General features: G+C 40.2%; 1 protein-coding gene across 2 annotated transcripts in view; it reads left to right on the top strand.

Annotated features, from left to right (window-relative positions):
- Positions 1-24,413, top strand: part of TAX1BP1 (Tax1 binding protein 1) — a 98,017-nt gene that overhangs the window by 56,374 nt on the left and 17,230 nt on the right. Inside the window, exons 6-15 of one of the 2 annotated variants that reach the window (XM_037890503.2) lie at positions 677-825; positions 951-1,041; positions 2,761-2,946; positions 10,960-11,187; positions 12,494-12,640; positions 13,853-13,946; positions 14,982-15,100; positions 16,110-16,235; positions 16,854-16,925; positions 23,961-24,135. In XM_037890503.2, the coding sequence (XP_037746431.1) occupies positions 677-825; positions 951-1,041; positions 2,761-2,946; positions 10,960-11,187; positions 12,494-12,640; positions 13,853-13,946; positions 14,982-15,100; positions 16,110-16,235; positions 16,854-16,925; positions 23,961-24,135 (1,387 nt within the window). The remainder of the gene's footprint in view (positions 1-676; positions 826-950; positions 1,042-2,760; positions 2,947-10,959; positions 11,188-12,493; positions 12,641-13,852; positions 13,947-14,981; positions 15,101-16,109; positions 16,236-16,853; positions 16,926-23,960; positions 24,136-24,413) is intronic. The other variant, XM_037890504.2, reaches the window with a different exon arrangement.

Genomic DNA, 24,413 nt, shown 5'->3' with positions numbered 1-24,413 from the left:
GGCTCCCGCCCCCTATCCAACCACCCCTTCTCCCTGACCACCCCCGGAACCTCCACCCCTGACTGCCCCCCCCCCCCCCCCGCTGCCCCATCCAACCCCTTCCTCTCATTCCTGACTGCCTGCCCCTCCACCCCCTCCCCGGACCACTGCCCCCATTCAACCCCCCATTCCCCACCCTCTGACCACCCTGACTCCTATCCACACCCCACCCCCTGACCACCACCCCGAACTCCCCTGCCCTCTGTCCAACCCCCTTGCTCCCTGCCCCCTTACCGTGCTGCCTGGAGCATTGGTGGCTGGCGGCGCTACAGCCGTGCCACCCAGAGCATCAGACAGCACAGCTCACTGTGCTGCCCGGCTGGAGCCAGCCATGCCACCGCGCAGCACAGAGCACCGGGTCAGGCTGCGGCTCTGCAGCTGCACTGCCCTGCAAGAACTCACAGCCCTGCCGCCCAGAGCATTGCACTGGCAGCGCAGTGAGCTGAGGCTGCGAGGGAGGGGGAACAGCAGGGGAGGGGTCGGGGCTCGCCTCCAGGGCCAAGAGCTCAGGGGCTGGGCAGGAGGGTCCCGGCCCGCGGGCCATAGTTTGCCCACCTCTGCTCTAAACTATTTGAAAATGAGTTTCTAAATGTATTCCTTATAAATTATATCTATCTATGTATATATATTTTAAAAGGGTAATCTTCAAGCATCAGAAACTCTTAAAATTGAAAATGAAGAACTAAAGAAAAGGTACGATGAGACTACTTCGAAAGTTCTCCAACTTGAAGAAGATATCATGACTGTTACTCAGAAAGCTATTGCAAAAGAAACTGAGTTAGACAGGTATTTGGCCATCTTCTTGCCAGACTTGTTTTATTTTAGTGTTTGTTTATGCGCTCATATAAATTGAGAAGAAACGTAATATTTGAATGAATTACTACATTAATATCAATCAATCCATTCCCTAGTCTGAAAGACAAATTGAAGAAAGTCGTCTTTGAGAAAGAACAACTTGAATGTCAGTTAAAGACTGAAAAGGATGAGAAGGAACTTTACAAGGTAACTATTCTTTCTAGCTGCACGTCCTTAAGCTAGATGACTTAGAGTAAGACTAATGTAATTTTAGAGAGAGATGTGATAAACTGAATACTCTTAGATAAAAATGGATGGGAAAAACATCAGAATTTGGCACAAGATGTGGAAGGGTCTCTAGAGGCATACTGTATCAATGGAGACCCAATGATTGAACTCTTTTGCTAGTACAAACTGCATCTCCACTAGGTGGTTTAGCCAGTGTAGCTATACTTGTAAACCCTTTCTGTTGTAGACAAGACTTCAATGGTAAAATTCCAAACCCTTCTAATGAGTCAAAGTGAGCTGCTGGAGCCATCCTGGTTACAATGAATGTGTATTTCTTTTTATATCAATCTATTGTACTATCTCAGACAAATGGATTTGAGAAGGTAGATACAGGAATCAGTGGTACTTCAGAAATGTCTCTACTAGCTTGTCCTAGGGCTTACTTAAGGCTATCATTCTTTGTCTTCTCTTAGAAGCAGTTGTCTGGATGAGATGTTAGAACATTAACATCTTTAGGTTGTCTAGATAGCTTTTAAAACAAAAAAATCAGGGTGTGCCTGAAAGCATGTCTGCATCCAAGGAGCAGCTCTTTGTATTAGAGACAATACTGGAAAAGCTTAGTCCCTAACTCTCCTGTAAACATCAAGGCACGTTCCCTAACCACAATGTTCTCCTTGTGAGTGGACAGAGCAAATGGGAGACTTCTAGACCTGCATTGGGCACATGCTTGGGATTTGTAACATTTATTAACTAGCCATTACATATTAGTATGGTGGCATCTTCAAATATTACTTGGTTGTAACTGACTGCTCTTTCCAGATAGTCCCACTCATTGTCTCTGGTACTGGGCACTGTTGTTGCAGTCCCATTTGTCTAGACTGGTATAAGAGGATGTTGTTAGAAGAGTAATTTCCCCCAAATCATTTTATACCTGTCTAGACATCCCATCCTGGTGAGGAAAGTGTTAGTCCAGTGGTTCTCAACCAGGGGTATACGTACTCCTGGGGGTACGCAGAGGTCTTCCAGGGGATACGTCAACTCATTTAGATATTTGCCTAGTTTGCTAGTGCTTTTATTGTAGCCTATTGCAAAAGTCAGTACAAACTAACATTTCATACAGTCAATGACTTGTTTATATGGCTTTATATATTATACACTGAAAAGTAAGTACAATATTTGTATTCCAGTTGATTTATTTTATAATTATATGGTAGAAATGAGAAAGTAAGCAATTTTTCAGTCATAGTGTGCTGTGACACTTGTGTATTCCTAAGTCTGATTTTGTGAGCAAGTAGTTTTTAAGTGAGGTGAAAGGGCTACAGGTTCCTGAGAGGGGTACAGTAGTCTGGAAAGGTTGAGAGCCACTGTGTTAGAGTTTTCAGAATTGTTATGCTTGCTCTATTCTTAGAACAAGGCTGTGTTTTCTAGTAGTATAGTAAAGCTGGTGTTGGATGGTACAGCTGGAAAGTAGCAATCAGAAAGCTTCTAATATAAGGATAGTGACATTATCAAGTGATTAGTATCTCTGTCTGCCGGAAACTGATAGTCAAGCCTGATACAGGAGGACTTAAAAAACATTTAAATGAACAGGTAAGAAGTTATTCTTTGATCTGTGATATACAGTAGTCTTTAGAATGTGACTGATTCCTGTGATTTAATTGGAAAAGGTGAGTTTGACACTTTTGAGCATCATTACAGATACACTTGAAGAATACAGAAATAGAAAACACCAAGCTAGTAAAAGAGGTCCATACATTAAAGAATTTGGATGCAAACAAAGAAAATATGATATCCCATTACAAAGAGGAGGTTGGCAAGTTACAGCTATGTATAGCTGAAAAAGAAAACCTGAAGAGAGCTTTCTTGCTTTCTTCCTCAAACAAGGTAAGTGGTACTCGTATAACGGGCCCAATTTGAAATACATTTCAGAAGCTGAAATCATTTTTAATTTAAAGTTGTGTGTTTTGCAAAGGTGCGGGAGGAGTTGAAGGTCACCTCCAGGATGTATACCTGAATGTCAGCAAGGATAGTGGAGTTTTCAATAAAGAAAGAGACATGAGAACGTGGGAGAGGGTTTAGGAACAAAATGAGTTCAGTTTTAGCCATGCTAAGTTTGAGTTGATGGGAAAAATATCTGGGGAGGGAGATATCTGAGTCAGACTAAAATGAAGAGAGAGATGGAGGGACACAGGCATGGAGAGTTAATTTGTTAGTTGTCTGAAAAGAGATGGTAGTTGTCATGTCAGTAGATAAAAATACCAGAAGAGAAGGGAGCCAAATTCATAGCCCTGTTAGGACTTCACTTTATGGAGTTGTGCGGAGGGAGAGGAAGAGGATCCACCAAAGAGATGTTGAAGGAACAATTCATATAATGCACTGACAAGATTTAATAGTAACATGAAAACCAAGGGAGGACAAGATCAGCAAAAAGCTCAAGGAGTATGAGAGCAGAAAATTGGTTCCAAGATTTTCTGAGGAAGGGTTAACCTTGAGAGCAGCGTGGAAAAGTTAGGAACCAAAATAGAGAGGATTTAGGGTGGTGTATGACAAGGAAGTCAAATCAACTGGTCTTGTTAGTCTTCTCTTTGAAGGAGTCATCAAGATCAAGAAACTTGCAATCTAGTAACAAGGATTGTGGGGATGGTATTCATTGGAAATGGGAAATGGAAGTGTGAAAGTAGTGCTATTGACAAGGGAAATAGCAAGAGGGGAAAGAGGAGAGCATGTTGTCTGCAGTTTAGACTAGATACGGTATTTCTCATTTCCTTCTTTTGACTGCTTTATGGTTTTGCTGCTGAATATATTGATAAAACAACTACTGTGTTTTAAAAAACAGAAGTGTTTGTTCCAGGAGTGGATAAAGCCCTCTGTAGAGATAGAGGTGGTTAGGGACTATTTAGAAAAGCTGGACGTGCACAAGTCCATGGGGCCGGACGAATTGCATCCGAGAGTGCTGAAGGAATTGGCGGCTGTGATTGCAGAGCCCTTGGCCATTATCTTTGAAAACTCGTGGCGAACGGGGGAAGTCCCGGATGACTGGAAAAAGGCTAATGTAGTGCCCATCTTTAAAAAAGGGAAGAAGGAGGATCCTGGGAACTACAGGCCAGTCAGCCTCACCTCAGTCCCTGGAAAAATCATGGAGCAGGTCCTCAAAGAATCAATCCTGAAGCACTTAGAGGAGAGGAAAGTGATCAGGAACAGTCAGCATGGATTCACCAAGGGAAGGTCATGCCTGACTAATCTAATCGCCTTTTATGATGAGATTACTGGTTCTGTGGATGAAGGGAAAGCAGTGGATGTATTGTTTCTTGACTTTAGCAAAGCTTTTGACACGGTCTCCCACAGCATTCTTGTCAGCAAGTTAAGGAAGTATGGGCTGGATGAATGCACTATAAGGTGGGTAGAAAGCTGGCTAGATTGTCGGGCTCAACGGGTAGTGATCAATGGCTCCATGTCTAGTTGGCAGCCGGTGTCAAGTGGAGTGCCCCAGGGGTCGGTCCTGGGGCCGGTTTTGTTCAATATCTTCATAAATGATCTGGAGGATGGTGTGGATTGCACTCTCAGCAAATTTGCGGATGATACTAAACTGGGAGGAGTGGTAGATACGCTGGAGGGGAGGGATAGGATACAGAAGGACCTAGACAAATTGGAGGATTGGGCCAAAAGAAATCTGATGAGGTTCAATAAGGATAAGTGCAGGGTCCTGCACTTAGGACGGAAGAACCCAATGCACCGCTACAGACTAGGGACCGAATGGCTAGGCAGCAGTTCTGCGGAAAAGGACCTAGGGGTGACAGTGGACGAGAAGCTGGATATGAGTCAGCAGTGTGCCCTTGTTGCCAAGAAGGCCAATGGCATTTTGGGATGTATAAGTAGGGGCATAGCGAGCAGATCGAGGGACGTGATCGTTCCCCTCTATTCGACACTGGTGAGGCCTCATCTGGAGTACTGTGTCCAGTTTTGGGCCCCACACTACAAGAAGGATGTGGATAAATTGGAAAGAGTCCAGCGAAGGGCAACAAAAATGATTAGGGGTCTAGAGCACATGACTTATGAGGAGAGGCTGAGGGAGCTGGGATTGTTTAGTCTGCAGAAGAGAAGAATGAGGGGGGATTTGATAGCTGCTTTCAACTACCTGAAAGGGGGTTCCAAAGAGGATGGCTCTAGACTGTTCTCAATGGTAGCAGATGACAGAACGAGGAGTAATGGTCTCAAGTTGCAATGGGGGAGGTTTAGATTGGATATTAGGAAAAACTTTTTCACTAAGAGGGTGGTGAAACACTGGAATGCGTTACCTAGGGAGGTGGTAGAATCTCCTTCCTTAGAGGTTTTTAAGGTCAGGCTTGACAAAGCCCTGGCTGGGATGATTTAACTGGGACTTGGTCCTGCTTTGAGCAGGGGGTTGGACTAGATGACCTTCTGGGGTCCCTTCCAACCCTGATATTCTATGATTCTATGATTCTATGATTCTAAAACAGTATCTATATTTCATTTGTTAATCTTGCTGAGCACTTACTGCCATTTCTTGAGGAGTCCCTGCCATTTCTTTATTATGCGTTACTAAATCCCACAGATTTGCAGAGTTGTAACTGATTAATATGACCTAGTACCAAAGGGGTAAATAAGCAGTGATCGTGTGGTTGTAGAATATCTAGTACAATGAAGCCCCAATCTTTGTTGTGGCTTTTGGACACTAGTTTATTCTGTAATGATGGAATTATACCCTGTTTACTAGTATATGAATGAAAAGCACATATTCAAACTAGGTATATGATTTACAAAAATGGAATTGTCTTTGTAAGATTCCACTCCTGCTTTTATTTTAAAAAAATCTGGTTTTGGATACTTCAGATGGCCAACATCGTGTAATGGTAGCCATTTTGAAGTGGGCCCAAATTGTCTTCAACAGCTGCCTCTTGACATCTTCCCAAGCATCCCTCACTTACTATTCCCACACCTCAGGAGTCTACTCAGTGGTACTCTTTTCAGCAACTAAACATTTACCACTGAAATATTTTTAAGTTGGGTGTTTTTTATACATTTCCTTGAATTGTATTTAGTATTCAAACTAATCTGTTACTTTCAATGTCACTTAGTCCTTTTGGGGAAAAAAAAAATTAACTTGAGAATATTAGGCTACCAGCCTTTGGTGAATGGAATTATGGCTAAATTCAAGTATCTGAAATAATGAAACACATTGGGTGCAGCCCAGAATACAGCCAAAGGGCATGTGCTTGTTTAAATTACATCAACCTTCTGGAGCTGCCCTGTGATATGCAGTGCTGCCTGGAATCTTTTTCAATGCTGTGACTCTGTCTCTGTCCTGCTGTAGTCCCTATATATTGTATATAGTTCCTATAGTCCACGCTTCCTATGCCAGAGCTTGTGAAGCAGGTCCTTGGAAGATAGCTTTACAGCTTTATCTTTCCCACTGCCTGCACCAAAGGAATCCTCCCTTGGCCAGATATGGGGCTTTTAGGGCACCTCTTCACCACTCCCAGCCTTTTCATGGTGTACAGAGCCTGAGCAAGAGAGAGGATGTCACCCAGTGCTTTTTATGTAAAGTCTCCTCTACCATACAAGTGAATTCTGTTTGTGAAACTGTAGATAGCTGTTTCTGCTTATCAGAACTGTTGTAATGTTAATAGAGTACAAAATACGTTTTTAAAGTTGTGTTAATTATGTTTAAAATGTAAGCTTGAAATGCAATAAAAAGGTAGTGTGCAAAGTAATAAGTAAAAATATTATTTATTGACACTTTTATTTTGAAACTAAGATTGTTCATATATAGTATACTTTTAAACTCATTTTAATGAGAAATGGTTGTACACAATTTTGAGTGAATAAAATAAGGGAAAAAATAGGAGCGTGTACAAGTCAGTTCTTCGAGTGCTTGCTCATGTTGATTCCATATTAGATGTGTGTACTCGCCACATGCAGCGGTGCCGGAAGTTTTTGCATTAGCAGTAGCCGTAGGGGACTGGCAGTGGTGCCCACATGGCGCGATATAAGGGGCGCCGCCAGCTCCCCCCACCCTCGGTTCCTCCTTGCTGCCAGTGATGGTGCTGGAACATCTGCTGCTTCGGGTAGCATTGTTTCGTTCTCTGTTCTTGTGAACTTTGAAAACCTGTAATATAGTTGTGTATGGTTAGTGCCGGTGCAGAGGATAGAGTTCATTGGAGTGGTCCTCGACTTGACTTGCGCCAGAGTGGTCCTGCTGCTGGAAAGGTTCCACATATTGATGAACCTCATCGTGGAAGTCTCCGCATTCCCTCTGACTACAGCCAGGGTCTGCCTGCTGGGTCACACTGCAGCATGCACGTACGTTGTCCACTATACCAGGCTCTGGATGCGGCCCCTGCAACAATGGCTGTTGATGGTCTATTCCCAGTCCCTTGGAAAAGATAGTTACCATTCCCCAGGTGATACTGACCTTGCTGCGATGGTGGACCGACTGCAGGACAGTCCTGGAAGGGGTTCCGTTCGATAACCCCCCTCACTCCATTGAGTTGGTGTCGGACGCTTTGGACCATGACTGGGGTGCGCACCTCCAGACACAGGGGATTTGGTCCCTGGAGGAGACAAAGTTACACATAAACCTCAGAGTTCAGAGCAGTCTGGCTGGCATGTGGAGTGTTCCTGCCCCACCTGTTGGTCAAGGTGGTGTGAGTCCTGACAGACAACACAGCCTCAAGGTTCTGTATCAACAGGCAAGGGAAAACGCACTTGTTGGCTCTCTGTCAAGAGGCACCATCTATGGGAGTTTTGCATCAGCCACAAATCCACCGCTTGTCACAGTAGACCTGAATTTGATGGGTGGGTTAGTTATGGCTCGCCACTGATCGCTTCCGACCAGAAGATTTATAGGTTCTTATCTAATTCAGACTACAGGGTTCGAGAACTCAGAGTTCTATATCGGGAGAGGACTCTTTGGCAAGAACACGTACACCGAGGACAAGACCAAATTGTTAAAAACTTTATTGAGATTAACAAAAGAATAATAAATGCTATGAAACTTATAACTGCAAAACAGTAAAAGAATTCCAAAACTCCTGGTGGTAACATTTATATTACATACTTAACCTAACATACTCACACCCTTCCTTGAGGACCCAGTAATAGGAGTTGAAGGACCAGCCTCATTCCTGGCATGTCCGATAACACGATAGTGCTGGCTTCCCCAAGAGTTAGGAATGTTGAGCAGTTATACTATACTGCACAAGCTGAGCTGAGAGCATGATAGAAGATAGTCTATAGAATATAGGAGAACAAAGAAAAAAGAGAGCTACTGGAAAAAGCACTCAAAGAAAAGCTTCAGGAGCTAGAAGAGCCTCCTGACTCTTTCTTTCTTACAAGGTATTTTATAGGATCCTGACACTATGTAATTCAGGCCCAACCTACTATACCCAAATCTCATTTCCATACCCTAAGAAATTTATGGCTACCCTTCTCCTATAGGTTAGTGGATTATGACACTTACTTTCTGTATAAAGGATTATCTTGCTCCAAAACTGCCAACCTAGGTTCTCTTGGTGACCTTCAAGTTATGGTGTACCCTGCAGTTACCAACCGGTTGTAGATGCCAGATAAACCTGTTCAGTGATGTGGATAGTTCCTCCCTTTGGTTCCCCAAAGCTCAGGGACCATTCTTATCTGTGCCAAAGGTTACCAGCTTTTATGCTGACGTATTCTTAACTGATTATACTTTTTGCTATATAGCAGATCTTACAGGCCGGTAGGCTTCTTGCATTTCAGCAAAACTTATTATTAGGAAACACATACCTGAACACATCCTAAATTCAAAGGAATTAATACTGATAAAATATAAGAATGAAATGGATTAATTCAGAAAGAGAAACCTATTATTTGATACGGCTGGCTGGATTAGTAGGATATAGTAACTAGCAAAATAATCCAATGGGCTACATCATCTTTCCGGCTTCAAGAATACGCTGGGGGACCAGCTCAGTAGGGACTTCTCCTCTCACCATGAGTGGTCGCTCCATCCAGAGGTAGCCTGCATGATCTTCCAAAGGTGGGAAACTCCCCAAGTGAACCTGCTCACTACCAGACAGAACAGGAAGTACCACCAGTTTTGTTCTCAGCAAGGTCTGAGCAAGGCTTCCTCTCTGATGCCTTCCTCCTGTCATGGTCAGGGAGCCTGATGTACGCGTTCCCTCCGATTCCACTCGTCAGCAGGGTCCTGGCAAAGATCAAGAGAGACAAGGCGTAGGTTGTTATGATCGCCCTGGTGTGGCCTCGCCAGCCCTGGTTTGGCACGCTCATGAACCTGACAGCAGCCCCTCCCTGGCCCCTGCCCAACCGACCGGACCTGCGGCTCTTACACCCCACCCTCTTTTCCCTCCAGGTCTCGGTGTGGATGCTGCGTGGCTGAACCCAGAGGAGCAGACCTGTTCAGAAGAGGTTCAACAGGTCCTCCTGAGGAGCAGAAAGCCCTCAACTAGACTGACTTACTTGGCCAAGTGGGCAAGGTTTTCCCACTGGGGTCGTCTGAACATGGCATCTCTTCCTTGCATTCTTCCATACAGGCTGTCCTGGACTATGGCACATTCTTCCATTAGAGGGCATCTCGTGGCCATCTCCGCTTTTTACCTGCCGATCTAAGGACAGACTGTGTTCTCCTATGACATGACGTCAGATTCTTCAGAGGACTCGAGAGATTTTTTCCTGCAGGTATGGGCTCCTGTCCTGCAGTGGGATCTTAATTTGGTCCTCTCTAGGCTCACTGGCCTACCCTTTGAGCCACTTGGTTCCTGCTCTCTTTCCCACAGGTCGCATTTCTGGTGGCGGTGACATCAGCAAGACGGGTCTCCGAAACTAAAGCCTTGACCTCAGAACCGCCATACACGGTCTTCTACAAAGACAAGGTTCAGCTGCGGCTCCATTCGGCCTTCCTGCCAAGGGTAGTATCCACCTTCCATATGAACCGGGACATCTTCCTCCCCATATTCTGTCCCAAATCGCACAAGACCAGTGAAGAGAGGCATCTTCACGCGCTGGATGTCCAAAGGTTTTACTTAAAACGTACCAAGCCTTTCTGTAAATCAACTCCTCTCCTCATCGCTACAGTCGATAGGATGAAGGGCCTTCTGGTGTCCACGCAGAGGATTTCGAATTGGATTACCTCATGTATAAATACCTGTTACAAACTAGCGGAGGTTCCGTCGCCGCCAATTGTCAGACCCCACTTGACTAGAGCTCAGGTGTCTTCAGCCGCCTTCTTGGCGCACATCCCTATCCTGGACATCTTAGAGCCGCAACATAGTCCTCTGTCCACATGTTCACGACTCATTATGCCATTACTCGGCAAGCCATGGACGACGCTGGGTTCGGCAGAGTTGTGTTGCAGTCGACATGTCCATGAACTCCTGCCCACCTCCGTTGGTACTGCTTTGGAGTCACCTAATATGGAATGGACATGAGCAAGCACTCGAAGAAGAAAAGACAGTTACCTTTTCCATAACTGGTGTTCTTTGAGACATGTTGCTCATGACCATTCCACAACCCGCCCTCCTTCTCCACTACTCTGCGTTTCCCACGAAAAGGAACTGAGGGTGGGGGAGCCAGCGGCCCTGATACCGCACCATGTGGGCGCCAGAGCCAGTCCTCTACGGTTACTGCTGAGGGAAAAAATTCCAGCACCGGTACATGTGGCGAGTGCACACACCTAATATGGAATGGACATGAGCAACACATCTCGAAGAACACCAGTTGCGGAAAAGTAACTGTCTTTTACTTATTATACTTCATAATGTCTTTGCTAGAGCCAGGGAATTTTGCTTTTTATTTGAAATGTTCAGATCTCATAACCATAACCATGCCAATGGAAAGCACTATATTCAAACATCAAGTTTTTTTTTTTTTTTTTTCTTTCAGGAGGATGCAGGTATTTTAAAGGAACAACTTCGGAAAGCTGAAGATCATATTCAAGCTAGCAAGCAGGAAGCTGTCTTAATGTCAAAAGAGCTGAGTGATGCAGTAAATGTGCGAGATAAGACAATGGCAGATCTTCATGATGCTCGATTGGAAAATGAGAAGTTGAAGAAGCAGCTTGCTGATGCTGTAGCTGAGCTTAAAAAAGTTACTCTTGTGAGAAATGAACAGGTAAAATGTTACTTTTTTTTGTTCATGATCGCAAAATCTGATGTGAGCTTGTTTAGTTACAGTAGTTTTCAGTTTTGATAAAATCGTGAAAACAAAACTTGTTTCTGGATAATTAATAAAACCTCTATCTCACCATTGATGATATTACTTGTAATTTAAAGCATGTAAATTGACTAGATGGGCTGGTTAGAAAGAACATTCTTTAGTAGTTTTTATGGGAATATTTAAAATATTTTTTCAGACATGCTTACAGACTAATACAGCAATATATCTGGATTATTTTAAATTGTCTCTTTTTAACTCTCTTGAATGTCTGTGGGTTAGGTTGTTCTGAAATCAGTGCAAATGCGATAAGAACTACTGGATGGGATTCTTCTCTTGCTAAATTTTCTCTCCTCATTAGAAGAAAACTACATCCTTTTCTCAAACGATTCAGAATTTGTGGATCAAAGTGGATTCTTTGCTAAACTTTTTTAATAAGTAGTAATACATTAATATATTTAAAACCATCATGAATGGGTATATTATCCATTAGAGGTTGTTTAATCCAAAGCCCGTTGAAGTCAAATGGAAAGACTTGCATTGACTTCAGTTGGCTTGTGGCTATTACAGATAGGACTATTAAAATGGTGTGCCAGCCTGAAAATTCATGGAATGTGCATCTAGGCTTCCAAAATGTAGCAAAAGCAACTTACCTTATTCTTTCACTTTCAAATATCCCAGCGTTCTTTATTATGAGGGTAGAGTTGAAAAGGTATTTATTACTTTACAACGTATCTTTGAAAAGGATTCTCAGAAAAATTGGCCAGATTATCTCTGGTCCATTAAACCATTCAGGCTGCAGAAAGGAACCAAATCTGAACAGGTGAGAATTACCCCACTGGCTAAAGCGGAATTATTTGGTTCCTGCAACAATTATATATCTTCACTCCGCTTCTCCCGCTGACAGGGGGCAGGTGGAACAGAGTTGTGCTCTGCCAATTCTTCGTTCCTTCAGAACCATAGTCGGTTGCCATAAATTAGAATAGTCCCTAGAATGCTCAAACTCATGTTGTGGTGGATGCAGATCATCTCACAGACCCAGAGATGAATGCCCTCTCACTCCATCACCACTTTCTGCTCAAAGTGGCTCTCGTAGGACCTGTGTTCTTGCAACCAAGAAAAATAATTATCCCCCATCTCTCCCCAAAAAATCAAATCTTACTCTTCATTACCACGGTTTGAAAACAGTTCTATAGTATTGATTTGAACAAAAGAGAATATATTTTCTGATTTTTTTTGTTTGTTTGTTTTTTGTTTTTAAAAGGAAATTTCGAACACAGTAGAGCAGGAACTGCGCAGAGAGGTTGAGGATCTGAAGCTTCGTCTGCAGATGGCTGCTGACCATTATCGAGAAAAGTTCAAGGATTGCCAAAAGCTCCAAAAACAAGTGAATAAACTTGTAGACCAGACAGTAAGTAGCATTGGAGAATCTGTTTGCTCTTCGTGACTTTTCAGCGTTTGTTTAAAATTTGTTGTAGCAAAGAACAATACATTTAAATAAGAATCAAAACATTGTGTGAGGAGCGATCAATTAATATAATACTTTCTGTAGTAGAGCCAACTTATATCTATGACGTTGGATATCCGCTGTCAAAACCCAACATAGTATCTGAGTGTTTGGTATATGTAGAAAGCTTATTGAGTTTGTGTGATGTTATAAACTGGGTTATCTTCAAGGCATAGTATTCTTTTGCTGAGGCATCTTCTCTAGCAACTGTGAAAGAGAGGAAACGGGTGGCACTGCATTTTCATTCCTTCACTCATCTCCCCTGCAGAGAGGAAGGGAGAAATTGGGAGAAAGACTGTGTACAGAGATGGGTAAAGGCTTTTCATGCAGCAACAGAAATGTGCATCTTCACCTCTTTTATGTGCGTGCTTGGTTGCTTATTTTATCTATATCGATCTATCAATATTGCAGAAGCTACCTGATTCATATCTGCTATTTTCTGTATCATCCTGAAGGTCAATAGGGAATGAGTTATCAACCCATAATGTCTCTTGGTCCCCTGCCTGTGTCTTGGGTTGTGGTGTGTCGTGTGTATGGCGTGTATATCTGACATCTGACTTCCAGCTCAAATGTTAGCTTAAAAAAAAAAAAAAGGAACTATAGTATCCAAGATCTGTCTTTTATTAATCTGTATTCGTCCCAATTCATAACATAGATTCCAGTTTAAATTGGAATATTAAATTTAAATTTTTAAAGTTTTTGGCAGATACTCTGTGGAGATATCCATAATCTGTTTTGTAAAATAACTTTTATAATTACTGTTTTTGCAAGAAAATTATTATAAAATGTGGCATTATAAAAGCAACAAACTGATCATATTTCAGGGTCGGTGGCAAAGATGCAGTGGAGATAGTATAAAGTGTGTGTATTTGATTCTTGTCTCACATTGACACCAGCAACTTTGAGTCCATTTCCAGTAGAAGATGTGAAGTCAGAGAAATATATTAGTTTGCTTTTGTGTTTTTCTTTAAAGTTTAAACAAAAGCGGTGGATGGTGTACAGTTCTTCAAAAAGTAGTGAACTAAGTTAAATTTATAACATATCTGTGTTCTCAGCAGTTCACGGTAATTCTTGATGTTTTCTTTGAATAAAGTACCAACAATTTTTTTTCATAAGAAAACTGCAGGGAACCAACAGAAAGTGACAGATGCCTCAAACATTGAGACAGCTACTGCAGTCGTTACAGATAAAAAGTTGACCACATCTCCAGGTATCAACGACATAAACTTTTTTTAATGGTTTCTATTTGTTGGCCTCAAATAGAATATTTATTTGTGAAGTAATCTATAAAAGTACTTTTGTATATGAATAGCTAGCTCTTGGTGTTTGGATAACCCAGTGGAAACAGATGAGAAGAGTTTGAGAGCCTGCTCCTGCAAATACTTGCACCCATAAGTATTCTCATTGGTTCTGCTCACATGAGTGAAATTTACATATGTAAGTGTTGGCAGGATTGAGCCCTGACTTGGTGTTTAATCAAGAGCAATTATTAAGATATACAGCATGGTTTGTTTATTTTTGTTTAGCTAATAAACAGAATTTCATTAAAAAGAAATCTCAAAACGTGTACAGTAACATAACATCTCTTCAGCCATGGCACAGTTACAGTTTAATATATTTTATTGCAAAATCAATGCTGGTAAAGTGTTCAGTTATCTGCAGAAAAGGACAAATATGTATCCTAATAATTTATAGACATTAATGGTTTGCTAGAAAACGCTTGACTAGGTTGTAATTTTCATGGACTATCAAGCTTCCCACAAATCTAGCCTTCTAAGCATAAAGAAAGGAACATGTAATATGTCATAATACATACTGGAGAGAAAGTAAAGAGTTGCAACTTTGTGACATTTAGAATATTAAGCATTTTTTCAGAAGGGTAAAATATATGTACCAATAATATTGTGCTCTGAGAATGAAGTTTATAAATGGTTTAATTTCTGAAAGGGATGTTCAACTCTCCAAACACTTTTTATGTGCTGTGGAATATTTTCTGTTCAGCATGGGTATCTAAACTTTACCCAGTTGAGGGCCTCATTGACAAGAGCCTGATACAGCTGCCCTCATCTTAATATGCCTGAGGCCAGCAGAGATTGGGTCATATGCCCATTGCTTCCAAGATACATATTCGTGTGTGACATTGGCAAGATTTGAACTGTTGTCCACCCTTCACTCGTTCCTGTTGCCCTGTGTTTATTTAAAAAACAAAGAACAAATATTCATATTTTTTTTTCAATATTTGCAGCCAGCCCCATTTCACCTGATGTAGTTTCAGAGTTTGTGGTAAAGGAGCAAGCATGTGAAATGAAGAAAGAAATTGCTGAGAAAACAGAGAAGTATAAGAAATGCAAGCAAATGTTATCAGTAAGTAAAGGGCTGCTTCAGATAGTTGAACAGAAAGTAGCTACAGGGAATAAATCTCAAAAAACGTTGAAATACTCTTCTCAGCTCCAAAGCTGTTTGTTCCCTTAATAGTCATTCATATAGCACAGATGTGATCATAATAGAAACTTTATCATAAGAAGGTAACTTTACAGTAGAATTTTAGGACCTTATTGTTTTGGTGCTATGGTATTCTTTGTTGCATGTTTGATTGTCTGCTATTTTTGGGTGGAAGTGGAATGTCAGTAATTTATAAAGCAAATATTGGGGTGAGAACAACCTGAAATGGTGGAATGGAAATATCTGCAAAGAGATCTTCTTCGGCGGCAACTATTTAAATAAAGTGCATTCACTTGTTTCCATTAAGCTTACCACCCTATATTTCTTGTTTTCACAAAAATATTATGCTAATATGTTTGTTTACCGTGGTGTAACATGTGCAAGGCATTTGCATTCATTACTTCCTGTGGCGGGGGGGCAGGGGGGTCGCATTTGTGTTGGTTCATCATGACTTGTGTTGGTCATTTTGAGTTACATGGGATGCTTTAAAGGAAACCTTTGCCTTTGGCCTTCTGGATGAAAAGTGCTCTGGGTGTTTGCAAAGCTCGCTGGAATGGGTTTTTTATTGACGTGGATGTGAGACATCTTACAGAGTGACAGCATGTTTTGAAGAACAGGAGTAAAACTGTGTGTATACAGAAAAGATAGAACAGATAAGAGGAGAGAAGAATAGCAGCTTGTTGAAGGCTCAAGGAGGAAAAGTATATTGGACCTCATTGCTATAGTCCCCAGTACCCTTGTCCTCTTCAAAGCCTTACCACTTAAATAGGGGCCTGTAATCAATCCACAGGGAAAGCCACCTGGCAGTTATCTAATTTCTGGGAAGCACTGAGTGTTGCGTGGTCAGATGATAAAAAAAAAAAAAAAAAAAAATTCCTTAGATTTGTAAAATGTTAAGTGATTCATCATGACTTCTGTTATGCTACTTTAGGAAGAGAAGATGAAATGCAGTGTTTATGCTGATGAATTGGCCAAATTGGAGCTGAAATGGAAAGAACAAGTGAAAATCAGTGAGAGTGCAAAACTCCAGCTAGCAGCAATGGAGGACCAGTATAAAGTAAGTTTTACTGGCTACACGTTGAATAGGAAGAGGCACAAAGTAGAGCGTTGTGGAATCACACCCACATTTAATAAGAATTCTTTTCGAGAAAAAAATAAGTTGTTTTTTTTAATCCCACCTACTGATGTTCATGTGGGATTTTTGAGTAGGAGTATGGGCAGACCTGAGAACAACACCATCAAAGTAGTTGGCCCCTCATCCATGCAAATGCAAATCTGTTGGCAGGCTTCATCAGGATCAATATTTACCTCCCATTGCTAATCTCCTCCCTGGGAGAGATGTATCCCTTACCACTATCCTCATCATCACTTCTGCCCTTTCCCATTGTTCCCTAGCCATGTGTTTGAAGAAGAGTCCTCCTAATGTCCCGCTGCTACCAGGCTAAATGACATCGAATAAACACAAAGTGTTGAAAAATGCACACAGTAAACAAACCGAAGAAAACAGAGCAATATTTTTTTGCTAACTTCATTCAATTGTAAAGTTATAGTAGGTAAAATATTTTCAGACAGAAATGTGATTTTAAATTGCTGAGTGTTGTGTGTTTACAGCATAATACATGGGGAAATGTTATACATTCAGTAATCTAAGTGAAGCAAACTTCTTTTCATGTAGGTTCAGCTGGCAGAAAAGGAGAGAGCAATAAAAGAACTGATATCACATTTGGAGGTCTTCACCAGTGAGAAGGTACTGTAACCATTAGATGTTATGTTTAGAGGGCTCTGGTACTTCATGGATTTCAAGGTCAGAAGGGACCATTCTGATCCTCTGGTCTGACCTTGTAATATCACAAACCATTTAATTTCCCTAAAATAATTCCTAGAGCATATCTTTTAGAAAAAAAATTCAGTCTTGATTTAAAAAATGTCAGTAGTGAAGTATCAATCATGACCTTTGGAAAATTATTTCAATGTTTAATCACCATCACTGTAAAAAAAAAAATTTCCCTTATTTCCAGTCTGAATTTGTCTAACTTCAACTTCCAGCCTTTGGATCATGTTATACCTTTCTCCACTAGATTGCAGAGGTCACTGTTAAATATTTTTTCCCCATCTAGGTAATTATAGACTGGAATCAAGTCACCTCATAATCTTCTCTTGGTTAAACTAAGTAGATTAAGCTGCTTGAATCTCTTTCTGTAAGGCAGTTTTTTCAATCCTTTTATCATTCTCAAGGCTCTTCTCTAAACCCTCTCCAATTTATCAACAATCCTTGAATTGTGGGCATCAGAACTGGACATAGTGTTCCACCAGTGGTTGTACCAGTGCCAAATATAGAGGTAAAATAACCTCTCTAGTTTTACTCAAGATTCTTCTGGTTATGCATGCCAGGATTGCATTAGCTCTTCCGGCCTCAGTGTCCTATTGGGAGCTCACATTCAGCTGATTATCCGCCACAACCCCTAAATCTTTTAGAACCACTGCTTCTGAGGCTAGAGTCCCCAGTTCTGAAGTATGGCCTACATTCTTTTGTTCTTAGATGTGTACATTTAGCTTTACTAAAACACATGTTTGCTTGCATCCAGTTTACCGGGTGATCCAGATTGCTCTGAATGAGTCACTTGTTCTCTTCATTATTTACCACTTCCCTAATTTTTGTGTCATCTGCAAACTTTATCAGTAATGAGTTTTATTTTCAAAATGTTGACTAGCATAGGGCCAAGAACTGATTCCTGCGGCTCCCCTCTGGAAACAGACTTGATTGCCTGTTTACAGTTACATTTTGAGATATATCACTTAGGCCTGGGCTATACTTGGGGCGGGGGGGGGTTCAAAGTATCTTAGTTCGACTTACCTGGCTGTCCTCACGGCGGCAAGTCGACCACAGTGGCTCCCCCGTCGACTCCGCTTACTCCTCCTGCTGAGGTGGAGTACAGGCATTGATTCGGGGATCGATTTATCACGTCTAGAAAAGACGCGATAAATCAATCCCCGATGGATCAGTCACTACCCGCCAATCCGGCAGGTAGTGAAGACGTACCCGTAGCCAGTTTTTAATGCATTTAGTGCCATGTTAATTTTATATTCTAGTTTTTTAGTCAAAATGTTGTGCATTGCCAAGTGAAATGCCTTACAAAAGTCTGATGCATCAACACCATCACCTGTATCAACCACACTTGTCATCTCATCAAAAAAAGATATCAAGTTAGTTTGACAAGATGTATTTTCCATAAACCCATGTTGATTTGCATTAATTACATTACCCTCTTTTAATTCTTTATTAATTGAGTCCCAGATCAGCTGCTTTGTTATCTTGCCTGGGATGGATAGTAGGCTGATAGGCCTATAATTACCCAAGTCATCCTGTTTGGCACAACATGCTTTCTTCCAAACTTCTGGAATCTTTTCAGTGTTCCAAGACTTAATGAAAATTAACATTAATGGTCCAGCGAGTTCCTCAGCCAGCTCTTTCCAAACTCTTGGATGCAAGCTATCTGGACTTGCTGATTTAAAAAATGTGTGACTCTAGTAGCATCTGTCTAACATCTTCTAGAAATACTAGTGGAATGAAAGAGTGTCATCACAATGTGTGAGACTATATCATCTATTTTCTCCCCATATACTGAACAGAAATTTTTATTGAACCTTTTTTTGCCTTTTCTGCATTATTACTGATAATTCTACTGTTTCTATCTACTAGTGGGCCAACACTAGTGTCAGAATTCTTTTTGTTCTTTACAATGTTAAAAACTCCCTATTGTCCTTAATTCAACTGGCCATAGATTTCTCCTTGTGTCCCTTTGCTTCCCTTAATCAGTTTTCTACAATTCCTTCTGATTTGTATTCATTACTATCAGCTTCCCCTTTCTTTCATTTGCGCTCGCGCTCGCGCTCTCTCTATTTTTTTTTAATAGCTGCCTTCACTTCCTCTCTACACCAGATTGGGTTTTTTTCAGGAGCACAGTGTTCTTCCTCAGTTGTGGGATTGTAGCTTTTTGGGGATGTAGTAAGGTGTTCTTAAACGACTCCCAATTATTATTCAGATTTTTCTGATTGAATTCTTCTTCCAAGCTGTCGTTTTTAGCTAACAGTTGTTTTTAACTTGGTGAAATTGGCCCTATTAAAGCACCAAGTATATACACTAGTGTGGAATTTATTCTGTTTTCAAATTATAAATGTGATCAAGTCATGATGACTTGTACCTAAGCTACCATTAGTTTTAGTAGGGCTGTCAATTAATGACATGTGTTTAGCGCAAAACAAATGAACACTTTTTTTTTTTTAAACAAGCGTTAATTGCACACCTCTGGAGATGGGACTTGGCCGCCAGGTAGGGAGAGAGGCAGGCACCTGCTGCGGTAGCAAGCAGGAGGCAGCCGGGGACAAGAGACTCTGTATTATCCAGACCAGAGGTGCACATTGCTGAAATGTCTCCTGACTCCTCGGAGCCAGTCTCGTGCCTACTCCCTCAGGGTTAATCTGTTTATTTGTTTTACATGAGGGGGAGGGGAAAGAGCAATTGCCAGCAGCCATGAGGACGTGAAGCACGGAAAGGGTGCTTTGGAGCCATCACCACTGGAACACCCCCCTGCCCCTGCCCGGGTGACTCTAGCAGTCTGCCCTCCTTGCCCCTGAACTAATCGATCGTGACCCTGTCCAGTAGTCTGTAAATAAGAAGTGGGCAGCATTATCTCCCGTAAATGTAGTGATTGGCTGAACAAAGAGTGGGACTGAGTGGACTTGTAGGCTCTGAAGCAATGGTGGGCAGCGTGTGGGCTGGCAGGCCATGAAACAGTTTGTTTACATTGCCATGGCCACCCGCGGTTCACTGTTCCTGGGCAACGTGAGCTGTGGCAAGCGGCGGCCAGCACGTCCCTACAGCCCACGCCGCTTCCCACAGCTCCCATTGGCCAGGAATGGTGAACCGTGGCCACTGGGAGCTGTGGGAGGCTGTGCCTGCAGACAGTCAATATAAACAAACTGTCTCGTGGCCCACCAGCAGATTACTCTGACGGGCACTACGCTAAAGTCTTACGTTGGTTTATTTTTGAGTGCAGTTATGTTTTTTAAAAAAAAATTTAAAAAAATTCTACATTTGTAAGTTGCACATTTGTATATTTTCCTGAGGTGAATTGAAAAATACTATTTCTTTTTTACAATGCAAATATTTGTCATAAAAAATAATATAAAGTGAGCACTCTGCACTTTGTGTTCTGTGTTGTAATTGAAATCAATATATTTGAAAATGTAAAAACATCCAAAATAATTGGTATTTATTTTATTACTGGTTAACAGTGCGATTAAAACTGCGATTAATCACAACTATTTTTTAATCTTGTGATTAATCGCAATTAATTTTTTTAATCGTTTGATAGCCCTAATTTTTAGTTCTGTGGTCAGTTCCTCTTTATTTGTTAGGACAAAGTCTAATAAAGAATTCACTGTGTTGGCTGCAACTCTTTTTGAGTTAGGAAACTGTCATCTATAATGTTTAGAAATTCCGGATTTTTTTAGTACTGGCAGCATGATACCTCCAGCATATGTCACTCAAATTGAAGTCTCCCATGACCACAGTTTTTTTTCCCTTATACATAGATGCATAAAGAGGTGGTCAGCCTGTTCCCTATTGTCATTTGGTGGTCTGTAGCAGACACCAACTTCTACCCCGTCTTGTGCTTTAACTGTTAGGACATTGAGCCATAAGCATGTAAGATAATTTTATTCCTGGTTATCAATGACTTGGAAACAGGTAGTGCCTCTTGACATAGAGTACCACTCCCTCTCCCCTTTTGCCCACTTGATCCTTCCTAAAATCAATGGTTATTATCTATTTAATGTTCCATCATGTGAATCATCCCACTAGGTTTCAGTAATAGCAACTAGATAAAATGTATGTTAATAAATGAACATTTCCAGTTCCTCTTGTTTGTTACTCAGGTTCCTAGTGTTGGTGTATAGGCAATTCAATAATTTCTTCGCTGCTTATCCTTTGATTTCTTGGTTTTGTTCTCAACATCTCAGTTTTGTGCTGAGAGTGCATATCTTCCCTCTTTTTACTGTCTCCCTTTTTGTTATTAGTTTAACTGTCTCCTGACTACTCTAGCCAGTCTTGGTTAATTTGTTTTAGAGTCCAGTGGGGAACAGTATATAAAGAAGAACACTCATAAAACACGTAAAGGTAAATTTTAAAATGCAGTAAAAATGAATTAACTGATTTTTAAATAATAAAAAATAATTTAATGGTGAGATTTCTATAAATAACTTCCATATTTATCAAAAAATAAGAACCCCAAACCAAACCAAAAAATAGTGAAACATCAAAACATCTGACTTAATATTCGGAAATACTATGTTTAGAAATAAGTGTTTTGTGCTGTAATAGAATTCTGGAACATTTAATCATATGCTGCATTTAATCTAGTGAAATTTGTAAGGCAGAATCTCTTTATATACCTGTTGTTTGTTTAGCATTAACTGTCATCCATATAGTTATAACAGAATTCTTTCTTTTTTCCTTAGAAATTGGGATAAGTGGGTGTGTCAAATTCTAATATGACATCTAAGAAGAACAGTGCATATTCATATATAATTTTATTATTTCCACTGTTTCATAAGGATTGTTTGTTATAACCAGACACACGCATTAACTACCATTGTTGATTATTCCCACAAGCAGCCAGTAAGAGAACAGATTGACAGATGTTACAGTGTGACCTTGATAATGATCTCTTCAGAGTTGTAATTTATCTAAAAGGACATTTGTATACCTTCTAATGCCATTCCAGATTTTTAAATAAATGTTTGAAAATGAACTGCCACTTTAAAAAGCTGGCTCTCTAATCAAATTCAGTGTCTGTATGATTAAAATTAAAAAAATCCATGCTGAAATATTAAAGATGATGTTCTAATGCTGAAAGTATATTCCGTGTTTTGCAGGGCGATTATTCATAGGTTGTCTTATCCTACTTCCCAATACATCTTAATCACAGTTTGATCATTTTTGCAAGGCATTGCTAATGGGGAGAGTAATGTTTGTTAAAAATATATAAGTACATTCATTCCATGTTATATGAATGAACCAAGATGGAAGAGAGGATGTACATGAGAGGCATTCAGCACAGCTGTTTTATTTCATAAACAGTGACTTCAAATAATTTCAGTATAGAGTAAACTATTTGGAAAATGAGAATATTTAACTTATTTTTTTTTCAAAAGCAACCCAAAAATGCTGTTGATACGGTTTTTCATACAAAGGAATAGCCAAATACATGGAAGGTTTTTTGTTTTTTTTTTTAAAATAGGCCTGTACCATATTTCTCTAATTCATAGAAAAGCTAAGTAAAAGTCAGGATTTTGATATGACTATTTATCTGGAGGGAATCATTTTTTAGCTGGAGGGAATCATTTTAAACAACACACATAAGGAGGAGTGCAACTGTAAAAATATTGTATGAAGCTTATAAAAGCTTGTAATGTAAATATCTATAAATTTGCTAGAACAATTCCAAGGAAGAATCAAAGTGCTCTGCTAGACTGAAACTATGATTTAAAAGGTTACACATAGTACAGTAAACAGCTTTTCAATTTATACTCCATTATCAGTGTTTGTTTATAAATGTCACTAAACATAGCATGCTAAAAATGTTCATTTGTAGTCTCTTCAAACCTATAAAATTACTTAGTTTCTGTTTTATTTACATACTTATATAGTCTTTGATTTTTAATCAGTCTCTACCCTAGCAGTCCAGCTTATAGCTAAGACTATTTTATAGCACCTTTTACAAGCACTTTGATGTACATTCTATTTTAATCTTAGGTGATGCTGGAATTAAAGTATTAAATGCCATCATGTTTTTAGCAAAAATGTTTCCATATTGTAGAAAAAAACTATAAGCATATGGGACATTTCCACTTTCAGAAAGTGTCTCAGACTTTTAGAAAGTAGACGCTGCACTTTGAACTTCTTTTGTTTGCTCCTTGGGGTTTGTAAACAAACAGCCTACAAATTGTAGGACAGAAAAAGTTAGGACAGCTTCCTACTTTTTCTCCAGTTACATTGTTTTGTTTCTTCTCTCTAGCTTGAAATGAGTGGAATAAAGGCCCGTCCATCTTAAAATTATTCTCTTACTGAAAGCAAGAAACTTTAATCCAGTGGGCCAGAACCTCTGCTGGTATAAATTGGGATAGCTCCATTTAAGTCAACAGAGCTACCCCAATGTATACCAGTAGATGATCCATCCCAGTATATCTAGTAAGTTTTTAAAAATATTTCTCTTTTGATAGATGCATAGAGTATTGCCATCAAGCCTATACCTGATTTCTGCATAATCGGTGTGTTCCTTAAGTATAGTGTTTTTGAGATAAAACAGGAATTTTATTTGTGAATTGTTCACAATATGCACATCATCTCAGTTGTAAGGAGAGATCAGGTGGAAGTAGCAGAGCCTCTACGTGTTTTGTAACTGATTTTTTAATTTGCTTTGCAAAAGTAGATATTTGTATGAACAATATTGGTGATTTGGCTTTTTTATTGAGTTTGCTCCTATTGATAGAATTTCAAAATAAAATTTCTAATAAAAAAGTTATCAATAAATTTAATAATGTAACAAAAAAGTCAACTCAGTCAAGTCATGAAAGGTGGATCTGAAAATTGGCACATAAAAATTAGAATTTTTTTAAAAAATTGAAGCTTTTAATTAAACTATTTATTTAATCAGAATTTAAAACATTTGATAATTTGACTTCATTTGTTAATTACATTTTTAAACTTTTTGTTAATTAGGAACTTGGCAGGAGTCCAGAAAATCAAGCTGCAAGGATAACTAAGGGACAGATTTCTCAGCAGGATTTACATTTTCTTAGTCCATACTCAGGGGAGAGTGGGCTGGTTCCTTCAGTGCCAAGTAGACTACCAGTGCTGCAGTATGGAAACCCTTATGCAATCCAGGAAACAAGAGGTTTGTAAAGTTTTATTTTCCTCAGCTTTCTTTGTCTCTCAATTTAAAAATAAAGGTGCCATTTTATTTATGTAGAGGCAGGACTGGACTGTTGATATCCTCGCATATAATATGTTTGTCAGAAACGGCTGGATTAATTAATAAGTCTGTCTACTCTCGTCACTAAAAGGGAAACTTTCAAGAGGACACAAGAACCATGGTGTACTCACACCAAAGTTTGTTCTAGTTGTGCATTCTGTTTACCAGATTTTGGGCTTTGGTTGAGAACTCCCTAGTTG

The sequence above is a fragment of the Chelonia mydas genome, chromosome 2 (assembly GCF_015237465.2).
Source record: "Chelonia mydas isolate rCheMyd1 chromosome 2, rCheMyd1.pri.v2, whole genome shotgun sequence".
In the NCBI taxonomy this organism is placed as follows: Eukaryota; Metazoa; Chordata; order Testudines; family Cheloniidae; genus Chelonia; species Chelonia mydas.
Note: the sequence above shows the minus strand (reverse complement) of the source record. Positions and strands in the feature narration are given on the sequence as shown.